Source organism: Photinus pyralis, unplaced genomic scaffold (assembly GCF_008802855.1).
Source record: "Photinus pyralis isolate 1611_PpyrPB1 unplaced genomic scaffold, Ppyr1.3 Ppyr1.4_LG4, whole genome shotgun sequence".
Classification (NCBI taxonomy): domain Eukaryota; kingdom Metazoa; phylum Arthropoda; class Insecta; order Coleoptera; family Lampyridae; genus Photinus; species Photinus pyralis.
In genome coordinates this window covers 27,528,111-27,556,051 of record NW_022170511.1, presented here as the reverse complement: position 1 = coordinate 27,556,051, position 27,941 = coordinate 27,528,111, and the positions used below count along the sequence as shown (strand labels likewise).

At 36.4% G+C, this 27,941-nt stretch overlaps 2 protein-coding genes and 1 long non-coding RNA gene across 4 annotated transcripts; 1 reads left to right on the top strand and 2 right to left on the bottom strand.

Annotated features, from left to right (window-relative positions):
* Positions 1 to 425: 425 nt before the first annotated feature.
* Positions 426 to 14,865, bottom strand: LOC116168164 (cilia- and flagella-associated protein 44-like). Its single transcript, XM_031483842.1, has 26 exons — positions 14,835 to 14,865; positions 14,625 to 14,784; positions 14,432 to 14,577; positions 14,211 to 14,371; positions 14,034 to 14,164; positions 13,666 to 13,986; positions 11,650 to 11,892; positions 11,498 to 11,602; positions 11,254 to 11,448; positions 11,078 to 11,201; positions 10,852 to 11,029; positions 10,050 to 10,801; positions 9,979 to 10,000; positions 9,748 to 9,925; positions 6,528 to 6,713; positions 6,238 to 6,474; positions 6,099 to 6,190; positions 5,641 to 6,047; positions 3,882 to 4,008; positions 3,694 to 3,832; positions 3,456 to 3,646; positions 3,184 to 3,409; positions 2,905 to 3,135; positions 1,877 to 2,088; positions 1,570 to 1,825; positions 426 to 1,516 (listed from the first exon to the last, which is right to left on the bottom strand). Exons 1-26 carry the CDS (start codon positions 14,858 to 14,860, stop codon positions 1,205 to 1,207), a joined length of 5,358 nt encoding a protein of 1,785 aa, XP_031339702.1. The 5' UTR covers positions 14,861 to 14,865; the 3' UTR covers positions 426 to 1,204.
* On the top strand, positions 7,983 to 9,121 carry LOC116168165. Its single transcript, XR_004144720.1, has 2 exons — positions 7,983 to 8,331; positions 8,384 to 9,121. It is a non-coding gene; the product is annotated as an uncharacterized LOC116168165 (long non-coding RNA).
* A 3,648-nt stretch (positions 14,866 to 18,513) lies between the features above and the next one.
* Positions 18,514 to 23,947, bottom strand: LOC116168190 (V-type proton ATPase catalytic subunit A). 2 transcript variants are annotated; one of them, XM_031483871.1, is made up of 10 exons: positions 23,812 to 23,947; positions 23,394 to 23,478; positions 23,234 to 23,346; positions 22,961 to 23,188; positions 22,775 to 22,912; positions 22,570 to 22,721; positions 22,395 to 22,519; positions 19,394 to 19,831; positions 19,171 to 19,343; positions 18,514 to 19,119 (listed from the first exon to the last, which is right to left on the bottom strand). In XM_031483871.1, exons 2-10 carry the CDS (start codon positions 23,467 to 23,469, stop codon positions 18,718 to 18,720), a joined length of 1,845 nt encoding a protein of 614 aa, XP_031339731.1. In that variant the 5' UTR covers positions 23,470 to 23,478; positions 23,812 to 23,947; the 3' UTR covers positions 18,514 to 18,717. The 2 variants fall into 2 exon arrangements, with proteins under 2 accessions (XP_031339731.1, XP_031339732.1); XM_031483872.1 differs by having other exon boundaries at positions 23,860 to 23,944.
* Positions 23,948 to 27,941: the final 3,994 nt, after the last annotated feature.

Here is a 27,941-nt window from a genome sequence, read left to right as displayed (position 1 = left end):
AATGTAAATTTCCATAAGAGCGCCCGCCATAAAAACTATAGTTGTTTTTCAAAAAACAATTTTTTTTAAGAACTATTTTATAAATTTAGACCTTTATCTACAAAATGTTCGGGCTATTTTTTTTTAAGTTTATACCAACTGAATACCGATTGTTTAAAGATTAGATGTTTCGCACCGATTATTGCGCTAATCTGTTTTATTTTTTTACTCTCGATCAAGACGATTTATGGAAAAAGTAAACCGACAGTTTTTTAGATAAGTTACTTCTAAACATGACCCCAAAAAATGAAGTCATAATTTTTGTAAATAAAGTCTGTATCTTGGCGGGCGTTAAATCAACAATTTGAGTGTAACAAGTGGCGCCGCTGCACAGTGTCGGTGAGAACTAACTAAGGACCAAGACAGGACTTGACAAAGCAAGAATATCATCTTATCTCTTGCAGCTATAATCATCTATACACTATAATGTAAAAAAAGTTGCGCTTAGGTAAAGAAGACTCTTAAGGCAACGCAATGAAAAAAGTTCCAATGAGAGTGTGATATTTTTAGAAATTTTAGGGCATTTTTGCAAATTATTTGCAAAATGGTGGCTAGCTTATTTTATAATTTCACTTTGGCCGGCTGACTGCTGGCAGCGTATGAGGACCAGTAAAAGAACCCTTGTAGAAAGACGAAAAGTGTACGTGTATCTATTAGAGCAGTGTACATAATTAACAACTTTAGGGACGGGGCTACATATGTGCGGGGTCGGCAACGTCTGGGCGCCATCACCGAGAGTGGTTTACTAACATGGTGATTTTTCAGTTCAGCAAAAATGGCGCATTTCTATGATTGTGGAAGTACCTATTAGAAATGGATACCGACAAAGGAAATGTGGTAACCCACGACAGATCTGAGTGATGGGGCAGTCAAAACTACAAACGCGATTTACGAGCGAACGTAGTGCCTTCGACCAGATCTTATCGATAGTAGAGTCAAAACTGGCTAATAAAATACAATAGAATGACAAGTCCTTCACTGACACGAGGATAATAATTTTTCCAGGATCTCCAGCAGTATTCGGAATCCCATCACTTTGTAACCAGCATTAAATTCCCAATGGTTACCCTTAACACTTTAATAAGAAGATAGTAGGGTATTATAGGTACATGACATGAAAAGACTACAAAAAATAACACTGGCATAAATATACTATCCAAACATTTTACGATTTGGATTTGTAAACCGTTTCAATAATACTGTCTAAGAGTTCTTGAAGATCATCGGTTGATTCAGTTGAAATATTTAAAATTGCCTCCAATAAACTTTCGTCATTGTCCAGTAAATGACATCGAATTTCAGCCAATATCATATCCACTGTGCTTTGTCGAATTAAAAATCTGATTGGTAAACAGTGCACCAATTTCAGCAGAATTTCTTCGATTAAAGCATTAGCATCTTTAGCACTCGTAATTGTCTCATTAATTACTTTAATTAGTAATTCTCTGGCAGACTCTGATAATTCTTCTACATTGGACTACAATTACATAGTTATAGTAAGGCAGGCTATCAGTGGGAGCTGTGAAAAACCTCAGAATGGAGGAACGTATAAATTTGATGAGCAGTGTCTTTGACTACAGTTTGCTGTTCATAGGTGAAATCTGTCGACAAAAAGTCAGTTAAGTCCTTAACTATGCTGTCCACATCGGTCTCTTGCATAATGTTGGGTAAAATTTGTTTTACAAGTTGCTGAACGGATCGTTTCGATGAATTTGCAAATACTTGTAGGGATTCGCACATTTCCATTATTAAAGCGATCACTAGTTCCTCCACATCATCTGAAATACTACTGAATCGTTCAGAATTGATGTAGAATAAAAACGGTAGGTACACATACACTGATGGAATCTGTACTTGAGTTTTCAAATGTCGCCGATCTGGCAGATCTACAATTTCCCTCAATTCCTTCGCATCGAACGATTTCCATTGGTAAATTTCGGAACTGGGCTTGTCAATATCTAAAGTGAGATTGAGGAGCTCGCTGGATACCTTTCGATCGACAATAGGCAGCGACTTTAGACTTAAACGCTTAATTTCGTTTTGTAAAATCTGCAAAAGACAGTTTATTGTCCAAGTCTAGGTAAATTTGCTTGAATACATTTTTGGGGCCGTTTTAGGTACCTACATGAATGAGCCATTTGGGTTAGGTATGCCACCTAGGTATATACAATTTAATATAAAACAAGTATAGTCGAGTGGAATAGATAGTAATCTACAGTGACCATTGTATTTAGTAATAGTAAAGTACGGTATAACAGAGACGAGTGTACAACACAAGAAGTATGAGAAATACATGAGCGGACAAGATCTAAAAAAAGTAAAAAAAAGTTTTAATTTAGAAGAAGACATCAAACAGGAATTTGGCCAAAAAATGAATAAGAAACTATAATCTGTTCGCCCAACAGATGCAGTTAAGCCACTCCCAATAAATTTTGGCCAATGTAATAACAGACCCGTTTCATAGTCACAAAATTATAAAAACTGGGAATTTAAAAATCGCATTATTCACACTGTATGACTAAGTTATAAAGTGTTATGTTTTGAATATTGACCTTTAGGCACACAGCAGTACATAGTTTCAAATTGTTTATTATGTTTAAAAAGATTAGTTTGTTCCTATAAAGGAAAATAACGGCAAATTGAGGCAAGGCAATTATAATTGGAAGCAAATAGTTGCGTGTGTTACAGGTTTTGAAAATTCGGCCAATTAAAAATGTTCATTTAAATTTACCGGAAATGTTTTGGGAGGAACTTAACTGCATCTGTTGGGTGAACAGATAATAGTAAGATAAATCCATCCACTCATTGGATTAGATAGGCACATATGATATGTTTTTTTTACTTTGGATGACTCAAAATACCGACCTCGATATCCTGGTTTTGCTTTTTAATAATATGCGACAATTTCTCTATATCTTCCTTGCACTGCTCAGCTATAACAACGACGTTTTCCAAATGCCTCTTCTTAGCAGACTGTATACGGATCGTTTGCATTAAATTAGTCTTCTCGCGATTGATCTCAGTAAGCACATTTTGACGCTCTGTGTTTTCTTTTATTACATTACGTAGTTCAATTTGTTTCAATTTGACCTGTTCCTGTAAACTTTGGATGTTAAACGCAATTAAAATGAGACTCGCGCTTACGCTCAACGTTGTGAGCTCCTGTTGATATGCGATGTGGACGTTCGCATTTCGTACATTAAACTTAATTAATTTATCTCGCAGTCTTACTTGCTCGATTAAATCCACCGGAATAACCTTACCCACTTTCTTTTTAATTGCAGCATCCATGTTTTGTTCAAGTGTTTTTATGTTCTCTTTCATTTGGTGAAAGTCGGTTTTCATTTTACAAATATGACCAAGACATTCCCTACAAGCAACTTTTGTACCTAAAGACAAATGGTTTCAAAAGTAACTTGTGCTTTATCTCTTGCTGTACTGTATCCTGGTGCAAATGGCCCACTCTTTTGTACAAATTTGTTAAAATCGGTTGAGAAAAAACGAGGGTATCGCCAATTTTACTAGTCGATGATTTTGGGTACTGTAATTGGTTTAACTTGAAAACAAGCGTGCACATCACTTGATTACGTCGATCTTGTTTTTGTTTCTAAAAAACAACTGTTTGATCTTTTTCTATTTCATTTGTATACTCGCTTGTATTTGCTCCATTTCACGTTCTAAGTTTCCTATTTCTGTCTTAAGCTTTGTTTTCACGGTGTTATTATGCTTTATGTCAACATTTATCACATCTATAGCATCTTTTAAATATTTCAATCGCCCGTTGATTCGAAATCTAAAAATGATTAACATCACAACGATGAATATTGAAAACATTTAAGTACTTTTCGGTCCTCATGTTAAGGGTCGCTTTGTATAGTTGCGAATCGCATGGAACTATTGGGTCTACCTCTACAAGTGTAGTTTCCTTGTTACATTCACTTTCATCTGAAGAGTTTTCGGACATTTCAGCTAAAAGAAAGTCATAAAGTGCTACACCTGCATTGCATTCAGAATAAAAGGGGAACACCAGGACCGTATTTAAAAAAATGAATTCCGCAAAGACGAAACGTCGGATTAAAAAAGTAATAACTCCACCTACTACATTGGCATTAAAAGTTGCTGTTGGTTTCGCTTTAGGTCAAATATTAACGCCAGAAAAAAATATATCCTACAATCGAAAAATCTGATTTTTTAATATTTCAAAAACCAAAAGGTTTTTCAGTGATTTCTTCATCGACCTTTGATTGCGCAAGTTTTCTCTAATTTAACAACATTTTTATCTCTTTCCTTTGTAGCATGGGCATATAGTAGAACCTTATCTAGTGTATGCTGGAATGCGTCTATATACTGAGGGTGAGCTCTTATATAGCGTAAGCGAATTCGGCTGCCTCTCCCCGGGCGGCTTTTGCTGTATCGCCAGGATGGCTTGGATCATTTGCGACAGTCTGCTATTCCATATAGACCTTAGGAGATTGTCGGGCACAGAACCCCTTGCTCTTTGTATTCGAGTAACTGTTTAATCCGCTGCTAGTAGATGGCGCTGACCCTTATGATGAGTTCTGCGTCGGGTGGTTTGGTGAAAATGTATCTAACCTCGCTGGGTGTAATTGGCTTCCAAGCTGCTGGCGATGTACCCGTACTTGGTGTCGTTATATGCTGCTTATTCGGAAATGACTCTCCATTTGGGCGAACCACATTTCAGTCGGTTGGCCAGAATGATGGGAGCTTCATTTGGACATGAAGTATCTCCATGTTAGGGTCGGCTGTGCTCCCGGTCGAGAACGTACCTTCGCTATCACGTCGGGGTCACCACTTTGGGGGTTGCGCAGGTGTTCTTACGTTTGTTTATTTATTCGGTCACCTTAACGCAAGCCGCCTTATAAAGCCGCCACGTACGCGCACTATTGAGTGTAGGTTTTCGTTTTTACGACTGGTGGCGAGCGCGAACAATATTGCGTGACGTCACACCGTTTACGACGAATGGCGTACGCGCGATTTTACGTGACGCCACACATTTAAAATTAATGCAAGTACAAACAGAATTTTAGGGCAAGAAACCTTAAACTATCTTGAATATGTTTTATTGAAATTATAAGAAATAAAACTGCCAAAAGGTGTAATTTATTTGATATTCGCTTATGCTTTTTGATCCAGTTTTTTTCCAGGCGGCAACAAAACTTGAGTGAATTAAAATATAAAATTATCCTGATTTAAAATTACGATCCGAGTGTGACAATATATTTCACAATTTTACGCATTCGTCCACGCATTTTTGTCGCTGATAAAACGCTACCTAGCTTTTAATCATCTGATTGGTTAGAATTTAAAACAATTACACGCCGATTGGTTGAATATTAATGGTTGTATTAATTTTAGTAATTAATATGGTGGGTTTATCCAATCACTAGCATTAGATCACAATCATTATAGATCATTAATAATAACGCATAGAAACAAAGGTATGGTTTCGTTGATTAGCGACGCACAATAAACTTTTGCTTCTATTGGCTATTTCTTAACGATCTAATAATAATGATTGTATAAACCCACCATAAACAAAAGAAAAAAATGGATAAAAGTATTCGCCTAATTAATACGCACCGTCTGCTGCAGTTCCATTTGATTTGAAAAGCTTTTTCAAATACGAGGCATGTTCATGTCCTGTTATGGAGGATAAGAAGCGAAATTTTATTTTTTTCTTTTCTTTGTAAAATATTTTGGCTTCTGTTACATGTTGAGAAATGAATTCCAATTTTCTTTTGCTACTATTGTGATGACTTTCCATCGCTTCCATTTTTGCATGTATTTTTTCATCTATCAACATTTCAGATTGTTCAAACTGTTTCGATATTATCAACTCCTGATTCAACGTTATTAAATGCAAGTCAAGGAGATTAACATCTCGCATGGTGGTACAACTCTCCATTGATAACTCATCGAGCGCATCGTCAAACTGTTGAATGGTTCTGTATATTTTGCGTAGAAGTAAGTTTTGTTCAAATAATTTGCTACAAAGTTTAATCTGGTATACCTGATTATTGAAATGTCTTCTCAATTACCAAGCCTTCCGATAGTCTCTCGCTTCTACCTCCCATTCGGATTCCTCATCATCCACCAATATATCTTTCAATACAGAGTTACTTCGGATGGGCTAGAACATCGCAGTCGGACAAAGTGAGTTGTGCAATTAAAAGATACCTTCGTTATTTGCACATCTGTATCTTCTGATAACACTTTCACATCTAAGTTACGTTCAGGAAAATCGTCTATTGTCGTATCGGGTATGACAGGTACTGGCTTTCTGTCTTTTTCGTCTAATTCTTCCTGTACTTCTCCTAAGGATGAGAGTAGGTTTTGTAAGTAGTCGAGTACCTTCACACGTCTTTCCCGTAACTGGTACACTTTGTTGTTGTATTTATCAACAATTTGGTATTTCTGTATATTTACCAGTAGTGCTAGTGTTAAGAAATTCCTTAACTAAGACTTACCTTTAAAGACGCTTGTAATAAATAATGATATTGTTTAGCAACGCTTGTGTACAAGGATTTTGGAACTTTATAGTTCGTATCGGATTTCAGTTTATAATCGCCAACAGTTTCGATTGCGTGGCGTAAATTAATTTGGTCTTCTACGGAATTGATTTTCAAGGGTTTGGCTGCAGTGAAGTCTTCCCACTGGAAAATGAAGAAGTACAGCTTCAACGGTTAATACTAGCAAAAATGTTAGTGTTAACACCACCGCACCAGTCAAAAAATTATTAGACAAACTTTTAGAACACTCGAAGGTCTATCCGGTACTACAATGAAACCTCAACAATTTTACCAAAAAATGGCTCCAAGTATTCCTTTCAAATTGTTCTATTCAAATTGTATATTAAATTTTAGAGAATTTTTTTCATTTATATTTTGAAACTTACATTCAATTATTTATATTGTATACATTGTAACCTATAACGTTTACATCATAAATAAAGCAGACGATTTGACGATATTTATAGATTTGAAGGTATAATTCAGGTTACGTATTGATTTTAATTTTGATAGGATATTTAAAATCAGTGCTTTATTTGAGTCCAAATTTTATTGTCGTAAATCTACTCAAATTAAGTTTTGGATATTCAGCAACACCACATTATTTCTTTACTACATTAACATAATACACACATGTATTTGTATAAGCAAAGCAAAAAAGGTAAGTCTTATACAACGAGTTAACAACCCTAAGGAGCAACCCAATCAAGGAACAATTTCAGACCTATACATTGTGAAACATCATACACTTCAAGAAGTTGAGTACTTTGTTTGTCTCTCTATCCGGTGGAAATATAATAACCAGATCTTTACTTAAAAGCTATCGATCAACTTTGCTGTATGCTACTTGGGCAAAAAAGTGCAACAAAGGATTACTTCGCAGAGTAAATTCACACCTACGTTCTGTACCCCATGAAAATATGATTGCTGCTTGGAGAGGATTCAAAATTGCAATTTTTGTGACAAAATCAACCGATAGGGTAGTTTCACAAAGGCATGTAATAATTAGGTACCTACTTTTCTGTCTTCTTAATCAGAATAATGAATACTGAAGTACTCCTCAACTTTTTGATTTCGATATATAACCCATTTAGACAAGAAGAGAGAACAAACATGTTTTTGTGAAAGGTCTCGAAAATCCTATCTATACCTCTGGGTATATTCCGAAAATCCAAAAAAATATACGTGGGCATTTGTAGTGCAAATGAGAAGGAATAGATGTCGATATTTTTGCTATTCTGAAAATGTAGTAGGTACAATATTCCTTATAATAAACGTAACAAATATAGCAAACGAGCTCCTGGGTCACTGAAAATTTAATCAGTTCTTCCTTGGGTGATGATAAACATAATACTGAAAATAGAATTGGAAAATTCGAAACCGTTCGCGAGCTATCATGTACGTACCCGAACGGACGGGCAGTTGGTCCGTCCGTGTGCACGAAAACTTTGTATAGAAACGTCCGATCACTTTGAAAATTGGTACACATGTTCTTAAGGATATAAGAAAGGTCGCTATTGTTTTTCAACGGGCTGGTGCATACGCGCACAACGCCAACTACATTTAATTAACGTATTTTTGTTTTAAAGGTCACAAAATCATTGACCATAATATAACTTGTGATAAACCTAATCGCTTACCCAGCATTTTCCATTACATCCAAGGTGTGAACTCTATATCTATATGATTTCTGTGTCATCGGCAATGAGCAACGTATTGTTTTTATTGATTGTCGGAGGTTGCTTTACAGAAAAACCTTCCGGTAAGTGCAGCTTCGTTGTTTAATTTCCTGGTAACCTTAACACGATTTTCAGATAAATGGAGGTCGCAGTTGCGGCGCGATTCGTGCAAGAATACCTATCGAACCTAATTTCCTGTTACGTATTTCAGCTACGTAAACTAACGGGCCAAATTACAGTCCAAAAACTGCCCAAAACCTAAAAAAAGGGTTTCTTTTATAACTCGTGAACATATGATTTTCTGTGTTAGTAAATAAATATTCCTTAAACTTAAACCCCAAGTAACTATGCAGACGAAAATGTGCGCATGCGCAACCCAATTTTGTATGGAAGGTCAATGCTATATTTGCCCAATGTGCTTATTTATGCACAACAACCTTGAGTAAAAGCAAAACTAATGCTCAACCAAAAAATTTGTTTTGCGCATGTGCAATCCAATTTTTTAAATTTCTTGAGATATTTAAATGGAATGTTGTATGTAGGCACCTCGAGTAAAAGCAAAAGTAATGCTGATTTGTTTTACACTTTGTCAAGGCGTGTTGTAAAAATGATGGGTGATGCTTAAGGATCTCGAGGATCGCTCGCAATTCAGTTTGCATCGGATTGTTTCCTTACAAACTAATACATACATGGCCGGTGGCAGAGATCACGAAACTTGATACTATCAAACCATAGGCATGGCACAAATATACGTACATTTGTGGTCATGGTTTATCAAAATGGACAGGCATATCCAAATGTTCATTAATTATTTATAATTTAGTATTCTGTTAATCATGTGTAAACTTACATAATATAATTAAATTTAGCATATTAGCGTTTTATATTTTACTGTTTAGTTTATGATTAAAATCGAGTGAGTAATATAATATACACTGTGTCCAAGATAAGGACGTCTATCTTCATGGGGATCGTTAAGAATGATTACAAATATAATGATGAATGTCACAAAAAAAACAAAAGATGGAAACTGTTGGTTTCAACAGGCTGGTGCACCCGCGCACATCGCCCTAATCGTGCGAGAATACATATCGGACAAATTTCCTGGAAGATGAAAAATTTCTCCCGTAGGTACTATCCTAGCACGATTACAGCATTATGCGCAGGTGCACAATCTTGTTGAAACCAATAGTTTCCAATTTTTGTTTTTTTTTGTGTGCCGTACATCGTTGTATTCGTGAAAAACGTGTTAATGAGAACGTGATTTTTATTTCTTTTGTGTATGTTCAAATACGAAATGTTCAAAACGAAATTAGCAAATTTTGGTTTTTCTGGCATATCTTCGGAAGGAATTGGAATTTTCCAAGTTTCTAACTTTTTAATTACGCATTTGACTATCGTCTATGGTTTCGAAAATCCCCATTATAAACATCTTTATCTTGGACACAGTATATAATTTATTAGTTTATGTGAACCAAATTTTCTTCACGCGTAGGTACCTCTTGTTTCCGTTTTTGGAAATGAATTCTGCGAATCTTGTAACGTTCCAGAAGCTGGTTTATTTTCGGCCCAAAATTCTTTTCTTGCGCAAGTAGGGTCAAGAAAACATCCTTCTTCTCCCTGACTCTTTTTTGACGTTCCAATGGATTTTCGATTGCAGCAGTACCGCTGAAACTCCTGTAAATATGTTCACTGTATTATATTAGTGTACACAATTTAAAAAAACATACATCACCTTCTCCTTCCATTCCGCTATTTTGCAAACATTTAGTAAGGAATAGCACAATTATTAATTACGTACCCGTTTCATTTTCCGCCTTCATCTTTTCTTCCACTAGAATTAACGCATCGTGAAACTCTTTCGCCAATTTCCTTTGAGGAATAGTTTTCACCCATCCTCTACTGGAAATACCTTTCACGGTAATAGGAAAACAATCCAAAGGATCTGTAAAGCGGTTTCTGGTTTTCCATATTTTTATTTGCGATATTTCAATTTGCACGGCGTGGTCGCGGTTTACGCACGCAAGGTTCACTTGATGTTCATCCTTAAAAAACTGGGTAATTAGTGGATGTATTTCGAACTCTTGTTTCGGTATAATTTGAGTCGAAGGCAGAGCACTGTTACGTTTAAGCAAATCTTCAAATTGTGCACGTAAGCTTTGTAATCGCTGTCGTAGGGTCTCCCGATTTCGATTGGTGGTTGTACATTTCAAGTCGTGTTTTATCTTCATTTTTAGTTCCTCCAAGCTTAATTTTGTGTAACCGTCATTATCCTCCACTTCTTTAGGGCATTGTCGTGAAATACTGCGGGGTGAAATAAGCTTCGTAGGTTCTTCGTTTATATTAATTTTATAAGAGAAAATGTTACCGTCACGCCAGCATGTGAACAAATATTTTTCATTATAACTAAAACATGTTTGTGAACTAAATCTGTTGAAACTATGCAAGGCCAGTTGCCAAGAGGTTGAGAAATCCCTCGCGTTGTCAGGGTTGACTTTCGTTATTAAAATGTTTCCATCACTCATGATGAAAAATATATAGGTTCGGTGCTCACTGCAAGAAATTGAATCAACTGGTAGCGGAAAGAAAAATATTAATTTTACTTTATGACACAATTATTAATTTCAACGTGACCGGCATCGTATATCATATCACAAGTGTGATTTAGACTCTTCTCATACACACGGCCAGAGTCGGTTCCGTCCATTGAAAACCACATGATGTCCATCTTGAAAAAAGTAAACCACAAAATTTTATTTATAAGTGGCGAGTTGTTGCAAACTGGAAGAATGCAGTTGAAATCAGCGCGATTAATAGGTACGAGTCTACTTAGGATAAAATTGGATGCTTTCTCTTGAAGCAAGTAGGAGTCTTGGGATTGTGGTTGAGCTTGCTCAGATATGGGAATTTCAGAATAGTATCCGTTTCTGGAGCCAATAACAACTGTTGCTTCCTAAAAAATCGACATTCAAGATCAACTATAAAACTAATAAAAAAGTAGTTACCTGATAAGAATGCCATTTTAGATAACTGGGGCATAGTGTAAGCGGAATAAAACCTATGGGTATTAAATGAACATATTCCTCGATTGTGTTCAATGAATAGATAAAAATAGTGGAATCCTCACTACCGCTCACAAGCAAATGCCGTTTGTTACAAAGAGCAATAGTTATAATGGAGCCACTGTGTGATTTAATTACCTATGGTGTTATCGTGTAAATGCCAAAGGTTAAAAATATTGCAAGTGACCTGAGTAGTCGTTGCTGTAATGTTCTTCTCATCAAACATGAGTACTGCCACCCTAAGATTACCATCATCAAATCCCATTATCAACTGATCTCCCAACTCGTGTACCTACAGCAGGTTTTTTAAACGGGGAAAAAAGAGGATTAAACTCTTACATGCAAAGGTAACCAAATCATGCAAGTTCCTTTCGCGGGGTACTGATGTGAAAGCACAAGCTCCTTCTTAATATATTGGTATAAATGGAGACGACCATCGCTCCCTAGGCTTGCCACATAATGATCCCAGGGACATGCTGCGATATCCACAACTGCTCCACCGTGGCATTTATATAATTGAATTGGCGATTTCGGGTTCATTGCCGTATTAAAGTCGGCGTTCCAAATACCTCCGTTACCATCCTGAAGGGTCATTATTGGTTAGTATACACCTTCGCTACTCCGAGAGCATAATATACAGGGTGGTGACTTGCGTCACGTATCATAGGGATTTCAATGTAAAATTCATAACATGCTCCCCAAATTATTTTAGAGCAATAATGTATTAAGGTTTTTTGTAGAAAAAAATTTTTTACGTCAATCAACCGTATTAGTTTTCAATTTTTTGCATAATAAAGACGAAAAATTGAAAAAATAAAACCCCCATCTTTTTCAATAATCTGTGATGCCATGGAATTTTATAATACAAAGACTACGCCAATATCCGTGGTGCCATGGAATGTCTGCTATAAAACAAATCAAATTTTATCAAAAAGTGTTATATTTAGAACAGCGAATTCAACATAAAGAAAGACCAAACTACTAAAAAAAGGTTCCTAATGTAACAATTTACAATAAATGTTCGAATAAGTCACCATTAACTGCAAGACCAGTAGTCGATCATAATAGTTATTTATGTATTAAGGGCATAATAGTGATGTTTATATTCTCGAGGGTGACGAGTTAAAAAGCTCGAGGGCCTACGGCCCGAGAGCTTGTTAGTCGCCCGAGAGTATAAATATCAGTTTATGCCCGTGGTACATACACAATTTTATGTTTTACAAATAGTTTTCTTCGTCAAAATTTGTTTACAAAATAATTCATTATGTTTGATCGAGAGTATGCGTGGTTCGAATTTTGTTAATGTGATTGAAACCATCCAAACGTAATTTTAAATAATTCAAGTCATCGTGAATGAGGAGGAAGTTCCAGAAACTATTCGAAATAAGGCCAATCTTGTGATTTAGTAGGTATTGACAATTAATAATTGACGTTTCTAATTTTCAATGACCTGCAAATATTTGTTTGTTTTGTCATTAAGTATAAATGAGTTACTATGGTGATACTTAATGCCCTAGGGTACTTTATGCCCGCGTATCACAGATATAAAATGTACTATTATAGGTTAGTAAGACATAAAATCCATTTCGAACTGCTGCCAATTGATAACTGGTTTTTATTTGTTTTAGAAAATTGCATGGCATCGCAGATTATTGAAAAAGATGCGGGTTTTATTTTTCCAATTTTCCGTCTTTATATGAAAAAAATTGAAAACTAATACGGTTGATTGGCGTAAAAAAATTTTTCTACAAAAAACTTTAATACATATTTGCTCTAAAATAATTTAGGGGAGCCAATAATCGCATGTTATGAATTTTACATTGAAATCCCTATGATGCGTTACGCAAGTCACCACCCTGTATATGTAGCGAATATTCTAGAAATCGCGACAGACATCGAGGCGGCATAAATCGATAAGAAACGAAAGCGGATGTGACGCATTCTTTCCGGGAAATACATATGACGTGTTTGTTCGAGATCATTCTAATGACGCGGGACCGTTTGGCAGCACTCGTGAACACTCGCGTTTGCTATATAAGCAAATCGAATTGCGTTTCCGGACAGATCCAATATCAACGCCGAAGTAATAAATAGTTCGCGCTGGTATTTTAACTGTTATATAAATTCACAACTGTATACATGGTAATTCTGAGATAAATCATGAGTTCACTTAGAGTAGGGAAGGGGGTAGATTCAACACGGTCTGTTTGAGTGGCGAAAACAGAATGCAAAAACTTCTACCACGCTATTGTGTCCGAAAAATACCATTTCATAATTGCTTGTGGTCAAAATTCGGTGCCACATTCTCAAATCAAAATACTACCATATACGGTCTAAAAAAATTAAATTGATAACCTGAACAAAATATGAAGTATCCGTGGAATCGGCTATAACCTTATGAATGCCCATGAACTTGATATTGGGCAAATCAAATTCAAAAATTGGTTCAACTCCAAGAACGCACTGGTCCTCCATGAACTGTTTATTTTCCAAACTTTTATAATGCCATATTTTGATGCGTCCATCCATACTAATTGACCATAGCTCGTCCTCTTTGTGGGCAAATTGTGTTATAGGGGCATCGTGGCACTTACGATTTAGCATTCTTTCAATTTCCAATTTTATATAGGCGTCTTTCCAAACTAATATGTTGCCCCAGTCGCATCCCGAGATGAACTAAAAATCATTGCCACACAATGCAACGTTACACAAGTGCAACTTACAGTATCATCTGGCATGTGGTATGCGCATATAATTTCCGTAGTGTCAGTCTTGTCAAATTTGCCTTCGTTCTTTTCCAATTTTATTCCTGTGAATTTATCCACAATCTCCCAAAATGTAACATACTCTGAACCTGTTGTGTGATTGTTACTTTTATTATCTGCACCTTGTGTTCTTACCAAATGAAGTGAAGTGTTTGTTGCTATATGACGAAAACGAAAGCCCATGGACGGGAACGTTTGTAAAACTTCTAAATAAAACTGTCGATACTGACCAATTATGTATGCTTACTACGTGCTCGGGCTTTCCACTGTATGAAACGAGAATTTCTCCATTTGGGCTGAAGGAAGAACAGCAATATGCTATCATTATCAAAGCCTTTTCGGTCTAGAGTGAGTACCTGTAGCACAAACTGGCGAAACACTCCTTCGCTGCATTTTCTATCAATTTCACAACTTCCAAATCCGGCCAGTTGTAAATGAATATCGTAGGCGTTTGTCCATTTTCTGCCACCGCAAAATGTGAGAACGTCGTACTTGGATTTTTCTACAAGAATAAAATTTGTCCATGCAAATCTATGAGAAAAACCTAACTGCGACGCATCCAATTCCGGTCCCGAAAGTTGAGCGTCGGAAAGTAAATTCTCTCGAATTGACGTTAAAGAAATGCAATAAATTTTCGGAGATGAACAGCAGCGTTGTTTCGTCTAGCGCAAGAAGATTATACTTGCTGCAGTTGTAGCCGTAAGAATAGCTGAAACAGTAATCTCAGTTACAAATGACAATACACCGGATCATTCCTACTCAAATTCGAGAAGGTGTGTTTCCATTTTACTAAAAGATTCAAGCTAAATTTTGAAGATATAGTTACTTATTCTATTAGGTATTCCATGTTTGATCAATATACTTTATGACATAGGTATAGTTGGCATGGAGACTTGGTCTGTGTATATTCTTAAACATTTTGGAATGATTTGGTTTCTGAAACTATAACATATATGAAGGTGTATATACGTACCTACTTATTAACGAGCGTCAAAGCTTGCTGATGATTTTGAACTTTCTGTCCGTTCGTCCGTCTGTCTGTGCACATGATAACTCGCGAACGATTTCTAATTTCCCAATTCTGTTTTCAGTAATAAGTAGACAATGGTCAATTAAAGTGTGGCATAACAACATTATCTACTTTATTGCTTAAAGATATTCTTCAATTATTTGTGACAGATATTATTTTTACCTTCCTTATATCGGGTAGGTACTTCTTTATATTTAGGTTTCAATGGTACAACACGCGATTCACGTCGTTCTTCTGCTGAATGTACTCATACGTCGAATAGAATCTAGGATAAGAGGATGTCTATCATTGAGATTTCCAAATCCATAGAAGATACGGTGATGGTCAAATTAGAGAAGAGATGCGCTATTAAAGAGTTATCATATCATATCATCATGCTTTAGTGAAAACCAGAAAATTCCGACTTCCGAAATTTACCGATTTGTTTTTAGTTTTTTCTGATGTTATTTGAACACGATGAAAAGCAAAAGATCTCCTCTAAATCCTTATCTTACATAGAGTTCCGCAAATTCGAAAAGGGGAACGCTGGACTTCCCCAAAAAGCGTAACTAATCCGTACGATTACGCTCAAAATTAAAACTTCTTTAATTAAAAATTTGGAAAACGCTTTAAACATCTTGATAAATTAGCGCGCTTCCAATGACACTAAACCCAGCCAAATCAAATCAGACGAGGTTTGCAAAGGTATCCAAATAACTACCGGGTTAAAATTAAACTTCGGAAGTCCAGTAAGACCCATTGTCTCTTGAGATTGTCGGGTCAGGCAAAAGGTCTGTTATCTATGTACACGACAGTAGCCTTGCAAGTTTAATTCCGGTTTTAAACGAGAGCTTTATAAGATGCTGAAACATTCATTTAAAGGACGGTTATAAAACCGATAAATTGTTTTTTTAGTATCGGCCGTTGAAAAAAGGCGTTTTACCTGTCGTTTTATTTGGTGCAATGTTCAAATTCCGTTCGATCTCCCGCAGGTTCGCGTGCCATCTCGTTTCGTCGTCTATCGCTACCATGGTGGCAGGTGTACAATTGTACGATTTGCTCTTACCACTTGGCCGTTCGCTCGACGCTCAGGGCCATTGCGTCGCATTGAGGGTATGTTGTATTCCATAATTTTTCACGAAATCCACAAATTTTGCTAAGGTGAAGCTTATATATCTCAGTCGCTGACTACTAATTGATGGAGTCCCGTTCTCATTCATTAATTTTTCGAGCGCTTGTATATGGTCACTTCTGTATTCGTACTCGGCACGGCATAAATTTTAACATATTTAATCAAAGCGTGGGTGCGTGGCTCTATTGGATTTAATTCACATTAAAGCCTGACAATCCATAGGCATATCTCCCGCCGATACCCGGAATGTGTCTTCTTTATTGCGTGTTTCAATATGCGAGGCGAAGCCGAGCAATGTGTCAACGGCCCTATACCAGCGCGTGACTACATGTGAGTTTCATGCCCCCATCCAATTACCTATAAATGGCCCCTTTTTCATCGAAAACGCAATGGGATGGGCTAATTTACATTGTTCTTCCATATTCATTGGCCTCCTTTTAGAATCAAATTGTCTATTAATGCATGCGCGAAATTTTAATTGTATTAATAATAAAAGCAAACAATTGCATGTGCAAAAAATCGTACTGCGCATGCGTAAAGTGCAACTTTCATATTTATAGAGCAATTTGAACGAGACTTCTATTGTAGGTCCCCCTAATAAAAGCAGACAAAACGCATGCGCAAAAGTCGTACTGTGCATGCGCAAAACGCAACTTTCTTACTTTTGTTAGTAAATGATAAGGAATTGGTGTGAAATTAAAACAGAGTTATCATATGCCAGCTATAGCATGGAACGAAACAAGATAGCATACAGTATCAAAAACCGAATGGTTATAACGGGTGATCAAATACGAAGTACTTTGTCCAATAGGGATTTTAAAACACTGTAATCAAGATAGCTGTCATGTGCATATGTGATTTTTGTTCATTTCTGGTTAACATTTCACCATGAATAGACTTACATCATCAGTACAACATTTACAAATCGTGGAAATTTATTTCCAAAATCAGTGTTCAGTGAGAAATGTTTTTCGTGCTCATCGACCATTTTATGGTGCTCATAATCGTCAAACTGAACGCACAATGAAAAAATTGTTGCCAAAAATTCAAGATATTGATGTAGCCGACTTATAGTTTCAACAAAATGGTGCGACATGCCATACAGCACACGAAATCATCGATTTATTGAAAGAAACTTTTGATGAGAACATCATATCAAGAAATAGAGCAGTGAATTGGCCAGCAAGGTGATGTGATTAAACGCCGTTAGATCACTTTGTATGGGGTTATCTCAAATCACTTGTTTATGCCGATAAACCAGAAACTATTTCTGCATTAGAAGCGAACATAACACGTGTAATTAATGAAATTTCGGCCAAAATACCCCATTTTCGAGAGAATTTGGGCGAAATAAACTCACACCAATGAGGTTTTGAAATGTGATGCATTTTTACCACCCTATACGATGAGAGATTGACTAAAAAAGAAACTATCGGCTTCTTTGAGCCGCCGAATCAAATTTCTTTTCTCTAACTCCATTACCTAAAAACAACCGTACATTCTCACAATTAAGAAAAAAAACAAATTCTATACAGGAAAACAACATAAAACGGCGGTGATAGGTCCATAAGCACCTATCTAGTTCAAACAATAAAATAACAATATATCTAGGAGTATACTCATAGCAAAATATAAACAAGTAACCAATGTAACGAACTAAATTAACGGAAGTTAACAGAAGCATTAACAGTTTTAGAAGTAAATCCATTACGCAAGTAAGTTCGTATTTTAACGAGTTAATGCCTACCTATGCATATGTCCCAGCGGAGTGAAATACACCATAATAAGCAATTAGGGCAGCCTCCGTTCAAATGGTTTGTTTTATTTTGTCAATGCAGAAAGTAGTTTTTTGTTAGCTTGGATTTGAGGTTCCCCGCCAGTCTGGAGTCAATCTGGATGCCAAGGACAGCTTCACCTGGAGCCTGTAACACAAACTATACAATTGTAACAAGTCTACAAGTTATAAGTAATCCGCCTGTAACTATAACTACAAGTCCTACTTAATTCTGTATATGCAAATGAGTTGTGTTATGAAAAAGCTACAAGTGTAAATTATATTATAACAATTGTAGGACTTGTACGGTTTATGTTACGTAAACAATGATTAACTAAAACAATGCTTTATTTACTCCATTCATTATTCTTACTTATTTAAAATTCCAATTTAAACATTGTATAACAATCAATGTAAGTGAAAATAAAAATAATGTACAACATTCACATAAAACAAAATAAAATGCCATCAAATAACATTGAACAATGCTTATTTACCTACATATTATATCAACAATTAAAACTGTTTTTTAAGAATAATACTGTACATCTTTAATTTTTTTCTTTTACTTATAGTACAAGAAAGTTCTACCCTCTAAATAATATGGAATGAGATATTTTTACATTGTGGGAAAACCAACACCACTGTTGAAGTAAATTTTAAGCATAAACCTACTAATTAAAATTACATTGGAAACATTTACATTACAGGATAATTTACAAGGTTACTAATCTTCCAGATTTCTGAAAGCCTGCTGGATATCTTCGTACAACTGATCGAATTCGGCTTTTATTTTACCTTCGCCGTCCTTAACTGGGTCCTTGAATTTCATACTGCTCAACTGGTATAAAATATTGCCCATCGAATCCCGAATGACATTCCACGTGATTTTATTTTCGGACTGTGCTGTTGTTTCGACGGCATGTCTGGACATGTCGTAAAATCCGATCATATTCCTTAGCATGCCCACAGTTTTATAAAATGGACAGAACCGATCGTAGGACGAGTATGAGTTTTGCTGTAAGAAATCTTCCTTGAGTAACTTGGCCACTTCCAAGGTGATCTTATCTGTTTCGGCCAGTGAGGCTTTACCGACAAGTTGGACGATTTCGGATAGATCCTCTTCTTCCTATTTTATTAAGTTTTAAGAAAGGAATTAGGTTTTTTCCTTAATTCGTACCTGCAAGATTTCTTTTACTTTTGTGCGAAGCGGTACAAACTCAACAAAGTTTTTATCATAGAAGTCGTCTAAAGCGCGAGTATACTTCGAGTACGAAATGAGCCAGTTAATTGAGGGGAAGTGCTTACGTTGTGCCAATTTTTTATCCAAGCCCCAAAACACCTGAACGATACCTGTGAGAAAATGATTGAAAAACTGAGATTGAAATCAAGACAGTTTTCACCTAGAGTTGCGGATGTAACGGGATCAGAGAAATCACCACCAGGTGGCGACACTGCGCCTACAATCGAGACAGAACCTTCTCTGTCCGGATTTCCAAGACACTTAACACGGCCGGCACGTTCGTAGAACGACGCCAATCTCGCACCTAGATATGCGGGATAACCTGAATCGGCAGGCATTTCGGCGAGACGACCGGAAATTTCACGAAGAGCTTCTGCCCAACGAGACGTCGAATCGGCCATCATCGATACATTGTAACCCATGTCACGGAAGTATTCTGATAATGTAATACCTGTGTAAATAGATGCCTCTCGAGCGGCTACGGGCATGTTAGAGGTGTTTGCAACCAGAGCAGTACGTTTCATGATTGATTCAGTGTGGCCTTCGATTTCGACTGACAGCTCGGGAAAATCGCGAAGTACTTCAGACATCTCGTTACCTAATAAACAAAAGATTAAACGTTACAAAATGTGTATTAAATGCTTTGCACATATACAGCCTGTTTCACAGTAAGCGCCCGATGATATTTTTGTCCATATACCAAGTAGTTGTTTATTACAAAATAAAGTTTAATTGTTTCTTTTGTGTCTACCGCTGCTGGATGCTATTAGATTAAAATGTTTGCTTTTTGATAGAAAGAAATGTGTTTTAGAGAAAAACGAAATACTGTCGTAAAAAGAATGTTTTTAGGATCTCAATAATAATAAAAAATGATGACAGTTAATTTAAAAAATAAAAGTTGAAAGTCGCCATTTTGAAATAATTCGTCCAATCAAAAATTTGATATCATGATCGTGTAGAGAATGTCCTCAAACATATTACCGCCAAATATTTTGAAAGTTGTACCCATAGTGTGGCTAAAAAAAAGGGCGTTTACTCTGAAACAGTCTGTACATCAGTTACTAGTGCGTGGTCCTATAAAAGAATTTTTTATTGGTGGTTTTTAACTAATTAGGCTCAATTTTTCCCATAATTTTTTGTTGTGATACAAATTACAAAATTAACATGCGAAGAAACGTCAAAGTTTAAACATTCTTGCCCTCTGATGATCATCAAAAAATCCATGTACAAATAATATTTTCGGCTAAGTATCTCCAAAGTAAAATTTAAAAATCTCAAATTTTGTATCCTTCCCGTACATTTCTTTTATGGTAGGTAGTTATAAATTTTTCAAGAAATTTGCTTTTTTTGGCATATAAATATAGTAATTACAAAACTTAAAAGGCAGTTCCAATTTCAACGCCGAAGAAATAAATAGTTCGCACTGTTATAAATTGTATATATGTGAGCCATAAATAATATTTTAACTGTTCAATTCATTTCAAGACTTAATTAAAATGTAAATATATAAAACATGTACTTAAATTTACGTTAAAATATGTAGCTTTAAAAATTTTGCCGTCTATTTCGCAATCGCAAATTACTATCAAATTTCGCAAAGATTAAAGATGCAAAATTAAAAACAAAATATATAAAAATTAAAAAAGTAACAAAAAAACTAATGTTCAGGGTTTCGCAATTTAACTGGCGGATATATTAAATTTTGCGAAAGTTCTATCTCAAAAAATAAACATGAATAAATGTCGCAAATATATTTAAAAATTAAAAAATTAATCAATCATGCTGGCTTCCGAGCTGGCTTCTGTACAATAAAAACTCTCCTTAAAAAGCAAGCATATATGTATTAAAAAAATTCAATATTATTTGTGCAACAAAACAAAAAAAATTAGTGCCCACCTCAAAAAGTAGTATAGATCAAGAGATAATTAAATGGGAAAAAAATTTCAATTTCAGGGGCCAAATTCAAAGCATTCTTTTTTTGAAAAAATGCAGTTAACCAGTGTACAAAAACTATTTCATTATACAGGGAGATTCACGTATTAGAAGTTTTTAAATTGAACTTGAAACTTGGTTCACAGTCATAATCGATCACTGCATCATGTCAACATGGCGCTGTATCCGTAAATAACTGAAGTTGGCGCCATTTTCTTTTTTAAATTGAAACACCTTTTTCTATTTTTTTCTAAATGCGCTCTTTTATTCTGACTTCGACGCATTTAAGATTTGCGCACCTATCAGTCATAGTTTTTGACGTATGTCAATTTTCCTCTAAACATTTGGAGATGCAAGGGTTCATTCAAAAATTCATCTCTTAAACCGTTCAAGATCAGTGAGTGCTTTTTTTTATAATCGAATCCTGAAAATCAATGGAATTTTTTGAGCGACCGCTGAAAGTCTTGAAAAAGTTTACTGCTCGGTGTAACTGCCATTTTTCAAAATTAGCAATCAAAAAATGTCCAAATCTTCAGTTTTTCAAATTGCAACTACTATTTCTGATGCCGGAAATGAATGTAGATTTTAATTTTAGGGTCATTTTTATTAACATTCTGCATGCTGCCAGTGGTTTTTGAGTTATTGGCATTTTTTGAAAGAAATAGTATTTTTTCATTAGGTGTGGTAGGCTTTGGAAGCAATTGTTTCATTTGAAATGTCAAATTGTATTGCTTATGATTTGTTTGTTATTTATCGTGAGAATAATAGAATGCCAATAAGTAACTCAAAGGCTACCTGATATAGGCATACAGAATGTTAATCAAAGTGGCCGTAAAATTGAAATCTACATTCATTTTTGCCATGAGAAATAGCAATGTGAAAAACTGAAGTTAACTTTGCAAAATCGCAGCAGCCCTGGAAACTTTTTTAAGACTTTCAGCAGAAAGATTACTACCTCTCTTTACCAAGGTCATTAATTACTCAACCTTCTTTACTTTGTTCTGTAACTCCTTAAAAAAAAATGTAAGCAGATTTAAATTATTCGTGATAAATTCAGCATTAGCTAAAATCATTACAGGAATAAAATGAGTCTATTTTACATTGGGAAAACTTATTATAAATGTCAATCATTGCATTGGACACGATCAATTAATGATGTAAGACGAAATTATAAAATTTCAAGGTGAAGGTAATGAAATACATGTTTACATGATTATGAATGCACCTACCTCTTTCCCCACAGCCAACATATACGATAACATCGGAATTTGAATATTTAGATAAAGATTGCGATATTACAGTTTTGCCGCAACCGAAAGCACCCGGAATGGCGGTTGTTCCTCCCTGGACGCATCTGTAACGTTAAATTTAAGCATTTATCCCATTAAAGACACGGGCACTCACGGAAATAGGGCATCCAACACACGCTGACCTGTTAGTAGAGGATGATTGGCAGGTAATTTCTCGGCGACTGGACGTGGTTGACGTACAGGCCACACTTGCAACATGGTATACTTTGTACGTTCTCCGTCAAATTCAGTTTCAAGAATGACATCCTAAGTTATACACGGTTAGATTGTAGAGTTGCAGAGTGCATATAAGAACTTACATCCACTGTGTAATTTCCGGGATCTGCAATATAGGTCACCGTTCCCTTACCACGTGGAGGAAGTAACAACTTGTGCTTAACCAAAGTATTTTCGTGAACCATACCATATAAATCACCGCCGGTCACGTGCGAACCCAACTAAATATTCCCACATTAACTTGTGACATTACCACTTAAATTGCCTACCTTTATGTTTAAGGGATTAAAATCCCATTTAAGTGTGCGTGACAAAGCTGGTACGTTGATACCCTTTGGAATATAAATACTTTGTGTGCTTTCATTAATATCTTTCAACGGTCGCTGAATACCATCAAAGATTGATCCCATAATACCCGGACCGAGCTCGACAGATAGCGGTTTACCGGTACGCAAAACAGGATCACCAACCGTAACGCCTGACGTTTCTTCGTATACCTAAACTTGCAACTGACAGCCTGCACGAATAGTAATTAAACTCACCTGAATTGTAGCCATGTCGCCTTCTAACCGAATAATTTCACCAACAAGCTCGTAATAGCCGACTCGAACCAATTCGTACATAGCAGATCCACTCATCCTTTCTGCAGTGACGACTACAAGCAATAATTGTAAGAATCATCGTGCAGCGGGAAATATTTACCTGGACCGGAAACCGCGAAGACATATCCGTATGTCGATTCCTCCTCGACATCGGCCACCTTTGGAAGTTTAGACATTTTCGCGAGCTAAAATAAAAAGTACTTAGCCTGATAATTTCTGGGGCGAAGTTGTCACGTGAAACAAATTAAAGCGCCGCTCTTTGATGAAACCACCGCAATTAACGTCGTTTTATTAATTAATAATAGCGAAATAGTGATATTAAATTCGGCTAATAACTTTAAAATCAATAACTTTGAGCGTTAAATTAAAATTTGTTCTCGATTAAAAAAAAGATAAAGTTCGCAACACTGTAAAATTTGGACATTTCGATCACCAAATCGCCTGTAGTGAGCTTAAAGAACGAGCTATTTTAACGCGTGTTGCAAATATTAACGGTAAATTATTACAAAAAAGCTTACATTTGTAAATGATTGCGGCGTTAAGTAATGCTCAACCAAAAACCTCACCCAATTTCAAGCAGAGAAATTAAGTAAACCTGTGAGGAATCACAAGACCCGTCAGCTGAGTTTGGATTTTGCGCGAAAGTAAAAAACCTTTGGTCGCATTCAAATCTTCCGCCCACTACTCTCATTTCGCGCTTATTATCATGACTCAAATTTGTAAATGGACCAAGACCGAAGACCTAGCTCGTAGCCGAAGGCAGAATAGGAAAAATATCGTTACAGCTCTCCAATCTCGACCTGCACGGATGTACGTCCTATTACGATGGAATTATGTCTCTTTAGGTTAATCTACAGTACAGTCAGCTAGAAAGAGACAAAATCCATATATATGACAAAATCATCTCATGTATCGAGCACAGGCTATACGCCATCATAGTTAATTTAGAATGGAACGAACCTACTTTAGAAAAAAAGCTATAAAAACTATTATCCGTTTCACCTTGAATTTATAGTGCAAAGGTACAGGGAACATAGGGCAATGCAATCTTATGGGGGAGTTTTTCTTTTTACCAAAGGTTTTTACCGCGGCAATGCTTGTTCGGACGGAATCGGTCCGGACCGGATGGCAAAAATTCGATGGAATGTTCATAATGGTTTTATATAACGGGCGATCAAGAATGAGTGACTGTCGAGTCGCCTTTGAAAGTTCAAGTTAAGTAGGATTTCCCATGTAAACAAAAATTCCAAAAGTGACTAGACGGTCACTCATTTTTGATCGCTATGTACAATGCGATCAAAAATGAGTTGCTGTCGAGTCACCTTTGGAATTTTTGTTTACATGAGAAATCGTACTTACTTTGAACTTCCAAAGACGACTCGACACCAACTCAATTTTGATTTTCCGTTACTTGTCCGGACAGAACCGGTGTAGACCGGACGAAGTCGGCACGAAGCGGACGACAGATCGATATCCGGTTCCGTCCGGATAAAGGGTACCGCTCACTAGAGCGAAGCTCGACGACGCGCCGCGATGTGCAGCGGAACGGATTTTATTTAAAACATAGTTTTAAATTAGAGTGCGCACACTACTTGTCGGAAGAGCAGCGCAACGAAGCGGCCTTTTTCTGTTCCTTCGCATAAAGCGGAACACATCTTCCTCGTCAGAGGACACAATTGTTAAATGAAGATTAGGACAACAGATAACAGAGTTCCGCTCCGCGTCGCTTCGGTGTATCTCGCTATATGTGCGAATAGGCACATCGTAGAATGTCTGCTATGTAGGGTGACAACAGTTTCAGCTACACTGCACAATGTGGTCGACGCACAGTTCTAGGAAGGACGCGAGTCCTCATACGCGACCCGGACAGCCTAATGAGAAGATTATACGCATGGATGAGAGGTTGTAAATGCCAACAGACACGTCACAGAGGACGGGATTGTCACCATTGTTAATGTTGATGTGCGATTTTTTTAACTCATCATGAAGCAGCGCTTGAAAGGTCGCCGTTTCATGTCGGACGCGGAGTTGCAGAACGAGGTCTGTGATAGGATTGCCTCACGCCCGAGGGAATTCTGGAGCGAGGCGAGGCAATGGAATTCAGTCACATTTATGTCAAACGGTTATGTAAAATTGCCAAAAACCAGAATACAATTGTTATGCGAAGGAAACGTGACAATTGAAGATTGAGCCTGCTGATTTTCCTAAGTTTTGAGACTATTGCAGCCTTGGAAAATGACATGTGTAGTAATTTATTTAGAAAACGCGATGTTAATGTTTGTTTATTAAGTGATTTGAATTTCGCGCCAAGTGAGTGCACATCATGGCTGTCCCCATGTATAGGTGTCATTTGTCAATTCAGCATTAGCAGTCCATCTTAATTTATAAGTTCGTGGTCGCAACACACTCTCACTAATCATCCCTTGGCGCATCAGTTATCGATGGGTATAGAGCAATACGGGGGGGGGGATTTGGTTATCTGGTTAAACGCAATCATACTTAGGAGCATTTTTACGTATTGTAACGTAAATCTAATTACGTGATTCATTTATTTACAACAAGGCGCAGTCCTGGTGAACTAGCTTGTATCATCTTTGGGAAATCTCGCATTTTCCCATTCCCAGTTCCCAAGAAATCCCGTTTATTCCTATTCCAGTTGGAATTTAGAGAAGTGTATCCAAAACCTTTACGAGACGCGACGGAAAAGAAAAAAAAATTGTTTTTTTACTTCTTTCCGTACAATTTTTGGAAATTATCTTTTATACTGCAAACCTTGTCCTGCTAATATCAAACACAAGAAAAAACAAGATAGGTACCATAGGTACTATAAGAATCGCATACGATTTTCAGTAGGAGAATTTTTTGCCACTCAGCTCGTATTCGGAAACCAGACTTTTGGCGTGCGACAAAAATGTCAGTGTTCACACCCCATGTGTAAACTTTGCCATATACGTTAAAACAAAAACGAAATCTTTTGAAGACAATAAACTGATTACCTAGCAGTAAATTATGTATGATTGCGGTGCGTTTCGGCACAAAAATCGGGTACTATAAACAACGCGAACAAGCAGTACCTACATCTAAAAAATGCTATAAAATGGGAACGTAAGTCGTTGCGGCATAATTTCTGCACAAAACAGTGTCCATCGCCCCCCCTTCTCCATTTTGTGCCGACACCGCCGACACCCGGTATCGAACGAAAACTGATATACATATAGACCTAAGACCTACCATGTAAATGGTTAAATAAATGGATCCCACCTAGTGGCGTAACTTCATTTTAAAGGCCCGTCCTCAAAAATATTTGGGGGCCCTTTCCCTTACTCTTAATATAACCGTTTGGATTTCTAATGACAACCATCTTAAAAATATATTAATGAAAGTTCACTAGAAATACACTCCAGAAGATTCGGATTCTTCAATAAAGATATCACCCTCATATCGATCTTCCGACGTTGCTCAACTCTGAACTTATTTCGTTTTTTGCTTTTCTCTTGGAGGTTCCACTATGGTATTTTCGTCCATTCTGAGATGTCTGCTTTCAAAATTTCAAACGACAAGTACAGGTGCCGTATCTACGACACCGCTGGAGATACATTTAAACTCATTTAGTTATTGTTATTAAGTTTGATTAGCGATTTCTATTCTTTGTGTATGAATCCGCCTTTATTGAATGACGGTAACTGTTTCGTCCATGCAGAGGTAAATGCTAGAGTGTTAAAAGTACTTAGTCGCATTCATCTCGAAACACAAGTTCAGTTTAAGGTTACCGTATTCAGGACCTTCAGATATCTTCTGGACTGCAGAAGGTCTCGCTAATTAACAAAGTGTTTCATGAAGGTACTTTATGTAAGAGACTTCGGAATTTTATGTTTCACAAATGGGAAACGGGTGGAGTTGCTTTTAAATCTCTTTGGGCTGGATACTTTTGGGCATATCAAATTTCGTATTAAATTAAGGTCAGATTTAAATGATATGATGATTTAAATTCAATAGTTACTTCCTCAGATTGTTAATTTTTGTATATTGTAGATATTGGTCCGGATTTTTCACCTATAGGTACCTATTTACCGCCTGTGAACAATGTTATCTGTTCCTTTAGTAACGCAAACTATGTAAATAATAAACACAAGCGTAACATTGAAGGAGTTCGGGAAATTTTCAATTTTTTTCAGTATTTTTTATATAAAAATTACATTTTTTGTACATTTTTGTTGGGGCCCCTTTTAAGTCGGGGCCCGTCCTCATTGCGTACCTTTGAGACATTGTAGTTACGCCACTGATCCCACCATTTTGTATTATACCTCAAAAATCAATGCCAACGAATGAGCACCGAGTGTTGGTACAAAAATTATCTTGCGTTGTATTAAAAATAGGTTCACTGAGCGTCTACTAAAATAGTGACTAAAACAAACACATAATGAAAATAGATTTTGAGAGCATACTTTTTCCCTAACAATTATAGTTACCTACGCCACTGCGTTGGCAATATGAAAGTTGCTCTATTTGAAAGTAAATTTTAGGATTTTTATTTATGTAGAGGTTTTTGTGCTACATAATTTATTGTACATAAAATACAAATCTAAAAGTAAATGCAAAAATACGATTAGGTGCTTTTGTAAAAATAAAAATAGTATTATTTGTGACG

Excerpts from the sequence above, each read along its gene's own strand:
- LOC116168164 (XM_031483842.1), bottom strand. The coding sequence starts at position 14,860 with ATGGAAACACACCTTCTCGAATTTGA. Across the intron at positions 14,372-14,431 it reads TTCGCCAGTTTGTGCTACAG|CCCAAATGGAGAAATTCTCG; the intron begins GTACTCACTCTA and ends TTCTTCCTTCAG. Across the intron at positions 11,030-11,077 it reads AGCATCCAATTTTATCCTAA|TTTGCAACAACTCGCCACTT; the intron begins GTAGACTCGTAC and ends GCATTCTTCCAG.
- LOC116168190 (XM_031483871.1), bottom strand. The coding sequence starts at position 23,469 with ATGTCTAAACTTCCAAAGGTGGCCGATGTCGAGGAGGAATCGACATAC. Across the intron at positions 23,347-23,393 it reads CTTCGCGGTTTCCGGTCCAG|TCGTCACTGCAGAAAGGATG; the intron begins GTAAATATTTCC and ends TATTGCTTGTAG. Across the intron at positions 19,120-19,170 it reads AAGTAAAAGAAATCTTGCAG|GAAGAAGAGGATCTATCCGA; the intron begins GTACGAATTAAG and ends TTAATAAAATAG.